The sequence below is a fragment of the Miniopterus schreibersii genome, assembly GCF_964146895.1.
Source record: "Miniopterus schreibersii genome assembly, chromosome: 22".
NCBI lineage: Eukaryota > Metazoa > Chordata > Mammalia > Chiroptera > Miniopteridae > Miniopterus > Miniopterus schreibersii.
Window position 1 is genome coordinate 3,153,842 of NC_138124.1, and position 12,381 is coordinate 3,166,222.

The following is a 12,381-nucleotide window of genomic DNA, read 5'->3' on the forward strand; positions in this document are numbered from 1 at the left end:
CAGGAGCATCAGAAGGGGGAGCAGGCTGCTTCTAAGACCCAGTGTGAGGACTGAGGAGGCTTTTGCTCCCACAGTGAAACCCCCGTATGTGCTCTCTCCACACGCCAGTGACCTGGTGTTCGCATGGATGTTTTTTTAAAATTCTGGTCTACATGGGAGCCTAAGTTACATCTGTTACTTGGATACCTTTCAGAGGTAAAACTAGGATGTCTGCTGCCCTGAAGGGGCGTTAGCCGCCCTGTCCCGCTTCTGAAACCCGGCGACGGTGTCCCGCTCCCTAGCGGGAGCTCCTGGGTCAGAGACTGGAGGCCGAGGGGCGGGCTCTCCCCTGAGCTCGCACATCTCCCGATGGTGAGCCCATCGGAGCCACTGTCTTGACTTTCTCCTCTGATCCGTCTTCACTAAACAGAGCCCAGCAACGACATGAAAAGTGCTTCTCCACTGGCCTCTCTCTCTTCCTCCCACCTCCATTCGACATGTCCTTCCTCTCCCGGCATCTCAGCCGTGTGACCCTGCTCACCTCTGCACGCCTTCGCCGCCTCCCCTCTGTGCCGGCATCTGCCCCAAACACGTGGGGCCCGCCCTGGCCGGAGACAGCCCCGCCCTGAGGAGCTGGGGAGGACCTGACTCTCTCCACACTTCCAGTTTCTCCCCAAAGCCCCTCTGCCTCGTGCTTCACCTTAGTTGTAAACATCTTTATTACAATTTCACACACAGAAAAGGGCCCGCGTCCCAGAGTGCGGCTCCCTGCCCAGGGCGGCTCGCCAGAGTCGAGAGTGTGTGTTGGGCACCCATGCGGGCGCGTGTGGGCTCCGTGGGGGTGGGGGGTGGCCCCCCGTGCGCCCGTGTGTGACCACGAGGACCCAGCTTTGCAGAGCGGCTGTGCCATCGCCACTGCCCCGAGCAACCGTGAACTTCCTTCCACTTGCTCGCCACCCTCACCAGCGCTTGGTGCGCCGTCTTCTCTGCTTTGGCGGTTCTCGTGGGTGCGGGGTGGATCTCGCGGAGGTTTTGTTTGCATTTCTTTGATTAGCCGTGAGGTGGAACATCCGCGTGTGTCTGTATTTGCCTCTGGACATCCTTTCTTGGGAAGTGTTTGTGCAAGTCATTTCGTTTTGTATCTAAACTTCTACTTTATTCGTGTCTAGAAAATCCTCTTAGGGTATAAATAGAAACTGGGGGTCGGTATTGGAGAGGCGCGCCGAAACATTCATCGCGCCCCAGGTGACGGTGACGGTGTCGGTGGGCCAGCCTCGGGAGCCGCGGGGCAGCCCCCTCCCCGCCCGCTCCTGCTGCATCCAGCGTAGCTGAGCTGTTTCCTCACCTGAAGGGCGCAGTCAGGAACCCCACCTGGTTGTTTGTGCAGACTTGGCGAGGTCATGGCCACAAAGAGCAGGCAGAGTGAGCGCCCTCTGGGCACATGAGCTTATGATCGCTGTTCGTTTATGTGAGGGCGCCTCTGTCCCCACAGCCTCTCACAGTGTCCTCAAGTGCCTGGGCCTCACTTCAGGGTGAGATCTCAACTCACCGGCCCCTCTCCTTCGAGGCATGTGGAGGAAAAGCTCCTTATTGCCCACTGGGGCATAGGGAACAGATTGCCACGACCGCACTGGAAACGGGAATTGGCCAAAATGAACCCCATCTTCCCAGCCAGGCTGCCTCCTGGAGGTACCGAAACCTTTCAGACAGACTCCAGTTTTAAAATTGTTACTTCAGGCAGTTTCTGCCCATCCGGTGGTTGTCTAGGTAGAGAGACGGGTTCCTGGTGCCTCCTATTCCACCGCCTTCCCTGACATCACCCTCTCTTTTGGCCATTTTAAGATTCATTCTAATAATATAGTTCAATTCATTCTAACTACTGCGTCTTAAAGACCAGCCTGTGTGAGTTCCCTGGTGGAGGCTGCAGAGGAACAGAAAGAGCTAGGGACCGAGGGGAGCACTTTACAAGGTTGGTGGTAAGCTGCATGGCAGAGACCCAAGCGAGGTCAGGAGAGGCTCCAGGGAGGAAGGAATAATAGGCTTCGGGGTGAGGTGGCCTTTAGGACAGGCAGAGAGCTGGGGATGGGGGAGAGATGGGGCAGTGAGCTGGATGGGGGCTGAAAAGAGACTGCCTATGGGATAAGGTTGGGATGGGCTAGAAACAGGGTAAACAGCATTCAGGAGGCAGCTCCCTGAGGCCCACGTGGAACCCCACAGGCTCACTGTCTGCCGGATCCAGGAGTTGTCATGTCTAACCTCTCCCCCGACCTGCTGCGGGACTTCGTGGTCATTGGTATATGGGGGTCAGTCAGACGTAAATCTGGAAACATCAATTGAGGGAGACAGATGCAACGGAAGCTCAAATAAAGCTCGATGACAACCCACAAAGCGAATTATGTGACGTGCGCAAATCTCGATTCACACCCTAAAGTGTGTAGGAAGCACAGCTTCCTTTATTTCCTAGAAACCAACCTGATTTGTATTTTTTTTAACTCCACTCTCATCCATGGAGGATTCCTAATCACTTCAGGGGGTTTTGCCCCATTTCCCAGGGTCTGCATCGAAGTCCGGTGAGGATGCGCCTGGTCCTCATGACATGTGGCGTAGTCACCTCCCAGAGCTGCCATAACAAACTACCTCTAAGTGGGCGTCGTAGACAACAGGGACTTATTCTCTCCTAGTTGGGGAGGCGGGACATCCAAGGTCAAGGTGTTGGCAGAGTTGGTTCCCTCTGGGCCTGTGCGGGAGAGTCTGTCCCATGCCTGTCTCCTCGCGGCTGGCAGTTTGCTGGCCATGTTTGGTGCTCCGTCGTGTGCAGAAGCATCACCCTGGATGCCATCTTCACTTGGCATTCTCCCCACGTGTGCTGGTGGTGTTATAAAAAGGGAAAGTCTGTTTCCAGATTTCCCTTTTTATAGCAATACCCATTGTATTAGATTAGGAGCTCACCCTACGCGAGGATGACCTCATCTTAACTAATTACATCGGCAGTGGTCCTACTTCCAAATAAGGGCACATTCTGCGGTGCTGGGGGTTTGAACTTCAGCATGAGAATTTTAGGCAGGATGCAGTTCTACCCATAACTCCTCACCATATACCCCTGCACTGCCCCCCCACCATCCCTTCTCTGGTCCCAGCTATGGGAGCTCACCTGTTACAGAGATGTCACCCCTGCTGATCCACGCGGCTCTTCCAAGTGCCAGCCCATCTGTGTTCCGTCCACACCACGCTTTGGGCACAGGAATCCATTCATCTGTCTGCACTTGGCACTCAGGCTCCAGGCTCTCAGGGAGCCTGCCTGAAACTCCATCTTCTGAAAAATGCCACACGGGGCCATTTCTTTGAGACCCACCTGCTTCACTGGTGCTCTGGGCAAAGGAACAAAAGATCCCTCTGTTTTCAGATCCCATAAACCTTAGAGAGATTTTGCTATTTTCTAACCTGGAGATCAAACTCAGACACCTCCACAATGCCCCTCATATGTGGACTTGGCCAGAGAACCCAGCTGGGTCTCCAGAACTGGTCAAAACCCCAGTCTAAGCATCTAGGGCCTAAGACCGCGTCACTGACCACACGTGGTCTCACACTTGCCCAGGTAAAGGTTTCAGAGCAGAGATCTGACTGGTGTCTACCCAAAGCCAATGAACAAGGGAATTAATCATTCTGATTCTTTTCATTATAAAGTAAATGAGAGCTATTTATTTACTCATCCTGAAACTTGGCTACCTCAGCAGTGTACCTACGGGCCTTTTAAAGGTCTTCATTTTATAGAAGACCAAAGAAAACAAAACCCACACACACCATAAATTTCCCTTGGGATATTCTTGGTACAGATGGCCAAGTTTTAAGTTCAGATGAAAGACACAATTTGTGGATCTTGCTGAACTGATACTCACCATATTGCATTTCCAGATGACCTTGATTTACAGCCTCTGGACGCATTTTCCTGACGGCTCACTGAAACTTGCCGTCAGCGTGGGCCCGGGGCTGCCGAGATGTGATGTGCAGAGGAGAGGGGGTGCTCTGGAAAGCTCGCCCAGCCCCTCCCTCTCCTGGCAGGGAGGCAAAAACGGAACGCCCGCTATATCCACGGCTCCATCTGGTTAACGTGGACCCATCTCTCCCCTCTAGCCCCGGGCCCGGAGGCACGCACTGCCTGGGCGCCAGCGTGGAGCACGCCGTCTGCGAGAACCTGCCCTGCCCCAAGGGGCTGCCCAGTTTCCGCGACCAGCAGTGCCAGACGCACGACCGGCTGAGCAGCAAGAAGAAGGGCCTGCTGACAGCGGTGGTGGTTGACGGTAAAGGAGTGTGGCGCTTCCTCTTCCTCCCTTCCTTTCCCAGGAACATAAACACCTCCTAGGAAAACCCGGAGGGCACCCCCCGACCCTGTAACCCACCCAGCAGGATGCTCCAGTCCTCCCGCGCAAGCCAGCCTTGGACCCGCTTCCCGAGCAGCGGGGTTGAACTTGCATGACCCAGCTCCGTGAGATTTCCCAAAAGCAGCTGGGAGGCAGGCGGCGGCCCAGATTCCTCCGGCACCCCCATTTGCAGCAAGGCGGGCGTGCTGGCAGCCGGCTGCTCGCTGCCATGTGCTGAGGGGCCGGGGCCAACGTCGAGGCGGGGGAGGCCACGTGGGGCGGGTAGTGGGCTTGGGTGTCTGCCGCTTCCCTCTGCAGTGTCGATGCTCTCTTGCATCTCCCTTGTCCATTTGGGTTGGTTCTTACTCTTTGACATGTTTGGGGAACAGTTGTGAGGACGGTTTGCAGCTTGGTGAAAGTGATAAGCCCGGGCCACATTTCCTTTCTAAGAGCTTTCTCCCAGATTAAGTGACTCTGACCGCTGCGCTGTCGCAAGCGTTTCCAGTGGCCGAGAACATCCTAGGCGGTGCATCCCGTCTGTAGGACTCGTGATGTCTGTTTATCGTCGATCAGGACCCCATAGGATCTAGCGCAGGGTTTTTTTTTACACTTAAAATTCTGTGCATCTTCAGGAAACCAGACTGAGTATGGTCCCATTGATCGAGCACATATGTGTCAGGCTCACGCTAGCTCTGCATACATCATCTCATTTAATATGCAAAACCAGCCATGCAGAAGAGGAGAGGTTACAGGTTCCGTGACATGTCTGAGCTCCCGTAGCTGATGAAAAGCAGAGAGGGAGCTGACCCCGGTTCCGGAGGAGCTGACTCAGAAAATAACCAGCTATCATCTGGCTTCCACTACTCGAGTGAGACAGAAAGCATGACTTCGTGAGTGCCGAGTGAGGGAGCTTTAATAGGAACTAAAGCAGCCCGGCCCAGTTTTTACGCAGCCTCCAAAGTCTTTTGCAGGAAAATTAGGTTCCTGTGCCAGGTCTTAAGTTTCTTCCCCGTGACACAAGGGGACCTTGGAAATCTATGTTGTGCATCTGCTACGACCAGCTCAAGGGTGCATAGCTGTGCGGGACACAGGCCCAGACATCACAGAATAATGGCCACAGACCTCCAGCTTTTAACCCAACAACCCGGCCCCTCCACTTTGAACTGATTGTAAACTGACGTGGTGTGTTCTCAGTCCTGGCAGATAATGCCAACCCTCCCAGCAGAGGGCTCATTTTAAAGCGTCAGGGAGTTCCCCAGACATTTTCTTTTTTGAAGAAGACAACCACCGATGGGAGCTGTGATTGTAGCGGCTCTGTCACCTCCCCAGCAGACTTCCAAAGCGTAGCCTTTATAACCTCAGCCTGCCATGCAGACAAGGGAGAGAGGAGACCCGCCCTCCTGAGCGGAGCTTGTGCAGCCGGAGGCAGAGGCTCACCCACGACCCTCGCTGCCCTCTGCCTGGCCAGTCATCAGACGCAGGAAGCACAGGAGGCTTCCAGAAGCCTCGGGCACACTTGGATCCCTAATCGGGAGGGAGGTGGCCCCGGCAGCAGCTGCCATGCTTCCAAACCTTCAGCCATCGCCAGACTGATAGCCAAAGATGCCGAGGTCCTCTCCCACTTCTCAGGAGCAAGAGGAGGTCAGGTCCAAGACAGACTCACCCCGTTAGCATTTCCACTCAGCTATGTGCACGGGGTTTTTATTATTCTTTCCTTCCCCTCTTGCTCAGTTTTTCAGTTCTCCTGCCTCATTTATTCAACGCAGAAATCCCACTTAAATGTCTGTTTTTCCACCGATTTCTCCAAGTCCAGATTAAACTTCTATTTAGCGTCTAACCACTGTTAGATGGCTGACCTCCTCGGTCCCCTTATCATCGCAGCGGCTGAGACGGGTGTCTGCCCAGATACCCCTCCAGGAGGCCTCACAGTGCAGCTATTTGGGGAAGCTCATTGCGCTCAGGATGTTTTCACCCTGTCACTTTTCGCTTTGCTTCCTTCCGAAGCAAGAAACCGTTGATAGCCAGAGCGCCACGGCCTTTGATCTGAAAAGGCAACCATATTTGATAAGGGCAGCCAGCGCGCAGTAAGCACTTTGCCTTTGAAGGGGAGACCTCAAGTTCAGGGCTTTGCAAGGGACACGTCCCCATCTGGGGTGGAACTGTCAGGCCTTCTCGCAGATTCGGTTTCATTTCCTTCTCAAATATAAACAGAAGCTAGCACTTTTTAAAGGAGCGTTTCACAAATAATAAATGGCCAATTCAGAGGACTGGGGGGTGGGGGGTGGGGGGGGTGCAGATTCTAAGTGTTCCTCTCAGAACTCGCTTTATAAAAGGCTCGATTCTAGCTCAGCAGTGATAGGAACGATTCCTGCGGTCGGGCTCCAGGCTCTTCGGAAGCCCATTATGACTGCCCTATTCATAGCATTGCTATCGCTGCGGAATTCTTTGGCGGGTGACGCACAGTTCAGGGAAGGAGAAGCTATATTTTTTCTTTTTTCTCTTATTGAAAAAAAAAAAAAAAAGAAGGAAATTCTTGCAGAGGTAGATTTTCCAAGGGAGGACTCAGGACCACAAATCCGTACCACCTCCAACAGAAGACAAAGACTCTCCTTAGAAACCATTTCTCCGTGGAAAAGCCTACAGACAGAACCCATGGAGGTGGCCCATTGCCAAACCCACCCCATTGCTGCTTTCCCCGTGGAATCTCATTTAAGTGGAAACCTTCAAGAGTTCAGGCCTCCCTGGCGAGGCCAGCAGGCCACGTGCCCACTGAAGTGTCGGAGGGCTTGGCAGAGGCCGTGTCTGGACGTGGAAGTGCATTCCCAGCTCCGTCTCCCCAGCACGGCTGAACCCCTCTGGGTCTGAGCCTCCCAGGGGACAGGCAGGGTATCATGGTGAGGGCTCCCTCGCTCCAACTCGGCCAGGCCGGCTGGAGGCGCTTAGCAAAGAAGAGGGAAGTTGTTGCAGAGATACCGGGCGCCTCACTGGTCCCGGGGCCAGGACGAGGGTCTGAGGCCAGGGCCTCTGAAGAGGTCGGGAGTGCTCCCCACGTCCACCACAGCTCCCGTGTGTGAGTCATTTCTTCCTGCCCTAGCCGCAGAATGGCTTTCTCACAGCTCGTCTCCACGCAGGCTGATGAAGGCCACAGCGCCTTTCATGTCAGTTCTCAACCCTTATCCAGATCCTCTGGGTCCAGGTGTGGTTCAGAATTCAGAGGATTTCATGTGTTAGACAGGTAGCAACACTACGGCAACCGTATGTTACTTAATACCCTCGGCGAGGTCCAGGGAAGCCCCCCACAGTCAGACACATGGACACCTCTACTAGGTAACCCATGAACAGCAGCCTCCAAGTGGGATTCTGAACAGTACCAACAGCCTCATGCCAGCCAAGGCTGCTCTGCTGGCAAATGTGTTTGTCACAGATGTTAAGAAAATGCCATTTTTAGAGCTTTTGTGGTTCCTGAATTATGGGTAAGGTTGTCTAGACTTCTTGGGACCCACCAACCATGAATAGAGACCACCTCTATCAGAATTACAAGGCTGATTTCCCAGGACAGAGACCCTGGTCCAAATATGGTCAGGTGGCCAGTGTTGGTCCAACCAACTGAGACCTGGCTATGAAGTCAGGGTGGGAAAAGAGACTTTGATTGGTCCAGCTATGGTCAGATGGCCACTGCTGGTCCAATCAACTGAGACCTGACTATGAAGTCATGGTGGGAAAAGAGACTTTGATTGGTCCAGCTATGGTCAAGTGGCCACTGTTGGTCCAATCAGCTGAGACCTGACTATGAAGTCATGGTGGGAAAAGAGACTTTGATTGGTCCAGCTATGGTCAGGTGGCCGCTGCTGGTCCAATCAACTGAGACTTGATGTAAGTCGTAGTGGGGAAAAGACTGATTGGTGAAGCTATAGACACCAGTTAGCCTGCTGCCTGGCACATGATTGATACTAATTGTTATTTATGATTTTGTCACCGTCACCAGCATTATTACTGCTGTTCAGTGAATCACCTCAAAGCTCAGTGCTCCAAGTATTAGGGCAACACGTCAGTGTAAAGATTATTAAAATCCCCCGTTTTCAAACTGCTTTGGCCAAGGGACCCTTCCTTATAACCTTAGAACACTTCTCTCCGGCGGCCTGAGACGAGCCTTCCCACTGAGTGTGTGGATCAGAGCTCCCTGGGGCACGAGCCACGGAAAGCTGCTGAGCACAGTGGCAGCTTAGTGAACGTGGCTCATTCACGGAAGCCCCGACTCTGGGTGACAGCCTATCTGCTCTAGCGAGAACTCTCTGGCTCCGTGTCCAGATCCTCCGAGGTCCTGTCAGCTCCAGAAGGCCGTCCCTGCCTCAGGCTTGCTCACCAAGCACCGCTGGAGTGACCCACTGGGGAGACTGGGGTGGAGACAAAGGTCCCAGCACACAGGTGTCGGTGTTTCTCTGTCTGCAGGTTCCTTTGCAAAATAATCACTGCGCCCTGCATGGCCTACACCCCCCCTTCCCACGTCATCGTTTGCCCCTTTCCCTCCTCAGATAAGCCGTGTGAACTGTACTGCTCGCCCCTGGGGAAGGAGTCCCCGCTGCTGGTGGCCGACAGGGTCCTGGATGGCACGCCCTGCGGGCCCTACGAGACCGACCTCTGCGTGCATGGCAGGTGCCAGGTGACGTGTTTTCTTCCTGTCCTTCCTGTCCTTGGTGGGGCTTTGAAGAGGGGGCTCCCTCTCCTCAGAGAAGCTTGTCGTGGGGCGGGGGTCTCGGGAGACCGGGGGGAGTGGGTTTTCTTAAGAAGGTGCCAGGGGTGCTGCCTCCCACAGCCTGGCACCCCTCCTGCAGGCCACCCGGGAGTTGAGGTGGCTGAAAGAGGAGCAGCCACGTAGTGTTTAAATGTTCAGAAATGTTTAAATAGCTTTAGACGTCATGACAAAGGGAAGAGCGGGTGGGATGCTAAGGTGAGACTGGCAGGTATGTGTGAACATATGTTTTTGGACAAGCTCTGCTCTGGTTCCCTACAGAAGATGAACTAAGCAGATGCTGTCACAAATGGTACCCAGGGAAATAGATATGCCTGGCTTTTGGGGACCGCTCTCCACCCACCAGGATATTGCCCCCAAACCCATCCTGACGTTGGGTGTCTGACTCCTCGGAATGATGCTAAATGTCATTTAAGACGACAGAAAGAAAGGAGGGAGGGAGGGTGAGAGTAACAGAGGTGACCGGGACTCAGGGGAGGGGTGTCAGGAGGCTGCGTATCTCGGGCGCCTAGAAGGGTGTGGCTCAGGCGATGCCACCTGGCAGCCCAGTAGCCCTAGCAGAAACACCACCTACCTGCAAGCACCTGGTGAGATTAAGACGTTGAGAGACAACTCACTCTCTGAAGGAAATTAAAAATACCACCGGTGGTTTTGCCAGCAATACCCATCCTTCAGAGAGAAACAATAAAGGTTAACTTGAGCGCCACTGTTACGTCAATTCTGACAAAAAGCCAAATTAGTAAAGTCATCATTAATGAATTGTTGTAATAAAAGTGAGCAGACTTAAATAAGCTGATGGGCAATTAAATAGAAATACGGCATTTATCCTTGTTTTAGTCATTGCCCACGTAGAATGTTCTGGGACTCCAGTGGTGGTTGTGAAGGAAAGATTGGTTAAAGACCACAGTAGGAAGAGTAATAAAAAATCATCTCGGGTTTATGAGCAGAGGATCTGCAGCTATTCATGATACCATCTAATTATCATGGATAAATTATAATTAGAAATTATCCCCACTTTTTCACTAGGCAGCACTTACACAAATATCGCCATAGTTTACTTACTAGCTTTTCCTTCCGTTTCTCCCGCTGGAACTTTTGCTATTTGGGGGTAGCAGAAGGAGTTCCGGGAAATTTTGAGGAGCACAGTGAGGAGCTGGTAGGGAATGGAGGGGACGAGAGGCTCCAAAATGGCCTTGTGAGCGGATTCCAGGGAGCTCCAAACAGCAGCCTGATTCAGACCATAGCACGAAACATGGAAATACCATCTTACTCTGTTTTTATGAGGCCTGAGCTCAGTTTCATTGCAGTGAGTCACAAATTACTTAACATGCTGAAATGAAACTTAACAGTGCTCATAAAAGTGAGAGCGAGTGGGGGGAAGAAACACAAACATTGTCCATTTTTCAGCAAGTCCCTATAAATCAGGGGCCCCATCAGTAATGAGTCCTACTGCTGGCCTCCAGAAGCAAAGAAATCAAGTTCACGCGCCTCTGACACCCAACTTGCCTCGGAGCTACTGACCTCCCGTGGGTGCATCAGACCGATGGACAGGCCTGAATATACCTGGAACCGGATGGGCTCGGCTTTCCTTTAAGGCCCAAGCAGCGTATGCTCACTGCAGCCAACTCGCTCCGCTGAGGGTCCCCCTTCCTCGGGACCCTAACCTCTGTGCACATCCCGGGCTTGATGGACACCAAACCAAAATGAAACACCTTCAGGGCCTGGAAGCTTCTTCATGGAGGGATTGTGCCTGATTATCTGTGTTCCCCCAGGAGCTGGCTCGGAGGAGAGCTTTGGACAGCTTATTGAAAAGAGAAGCCAATGAGCAGATGCGTGGGAGGTGGGGTCACCTGCTCGTGGGACGGCAGTGCTTCTGGGATCTGGACCCCATTTCCACGGGCCCAGAATTTATTGGCCTCCCATTCTGTGTACAGTGGCCTGTTAAGCAAATGAATTCCTGGTGGGATTTGGGAGAATTGTAAGAGAGTCTGGCCTCAGAGCCCCCCCGTGTGCAGAAGGGGCGACAAGCACGCAGGCAAACGGACAGGGAGTTTACTGCTTGGCTGGGCCCGCACTTCCACAGCGCCCTCCTGGCTGCTGCTTTTCCTCACGCCATGACCCCGCAGCCGACATCTCTGTGTCGGTGCCAGAGCTTTATTGATAGCAGGCCTCAAAGCCTGAAGTCGTTCCCTGCACCCTGTCATCTAATTAACCTCCCACACCAACTTCGGGAGGAAGCCAGCAGGCTGAGCCCCGTGTTCGCTCTCCCGTCCCCGGGCGCGTAGCACAGACACATGGTGAAGAGAAGGAGAGGTCACCCTTGGACAACGGATGACACAAGTGGATGGCAGTGTCGCGGGAGGAACAAAGCAGCAGCCACCAGAACTGGGGCCAGTGGGGAGTGGCAACCAAGAAGAAAGCAACATGCTTGAGGGAGTCCAGGATCTGGGGATGGAGGCTGGGAGTGAGAATTTATTTAACTGGAAATAATGAGATGAGTCAGGGCTTCGTGCGCCGTGGCTGACCATGCCCAGCTCTGCACCCGGAGCTTGACGGCCTGTTATTATCTTCAGGCAAAATATCGGGGCTCCTGTCCAACGTTGTGTGACAAACTGTTCAAGGACAATTGGAGCAGGTGCGTGACCTCAGCGCCTGAGCACGGCCCTCACCCTTCTGGGTTTGGGGGTAGACTCCGTCTTCCCACCCACCAGTTCCAAATGGAAGCCCGCCACGAGACATCCCCACCCTCGAATCTAGCTCCCTGGGTTGGTCTTTCCATGTGCCTCCTTCTCAAATAGGAGTGGTCAACCAGAGATGATCTGCCATTTGAAGAAAACCAGCAGCCGGCATGAGAAAGACCAAGAAAAACACACAGAAAAACTCACCCTGGCAGAAAATTGAGATAATTATAGAATTCTGCAGAATTATATAATTCTGCAGCCAAATCATCAACCAAGCATGCGAGCAAAATAATTTCGAGATACGGAAGAACTCAGAAATGTTATTTTCCAGGCATCCATTCTGGAGAAATTACGTGTAGTTTAACCAAACAAGGGCGAAGTTGAGAAAGGGGAAGGCGCAGGCTGCGGGAATTGGTGGAGCTGACCCGGAGCCCAGGGACTGCCCGGAGGAGGGCTGTGCCGCCGGCCTGGAAGCCTTCGGTCCAAGTTAAAATAAGCCAGCGGCGTCCCTCCAGTGGAAGAGAGAGAACGAAGGAGTCGTTGGAACATAGCTTTTACGTTGAAGAAAGCAAGTGCTTTCCTTCCCAGCCAGAAATTTTAGAAAAATACCACA

General features: G+C 53.3%; 1 protein-coding gene across 4 annotated transcripts in view; it reads left to right on the forward strand.

The window, feature by feature from the left end:
• ADAMTS17 (ADAM metallopeptidase with thrombospondin type 1 motif 17) overlaps positions 1-12,381 on the forward strand; it is a 156,158-nt gene that overhangs the window by 95,937 nt on the left and 47,840 nt on the right. For all 4 annotated transcript variants that reach the window (XM_081124765.1, XM_081124767.1, XM_081124766.1 and 1 more), the window contains exons 13-14: positions 4,111-4,277; positions 8,870-8,997. In XM_081124765.1, the coding sequence (XP_080980891.1) occupies positions 4,111-4,277; positions 8,870-8,997 (295 nt within the window). The remainder of the gene's footprint in view (positions 1-4,110; positions 4,278-8,869; positions 8,998-12,381) is intronic.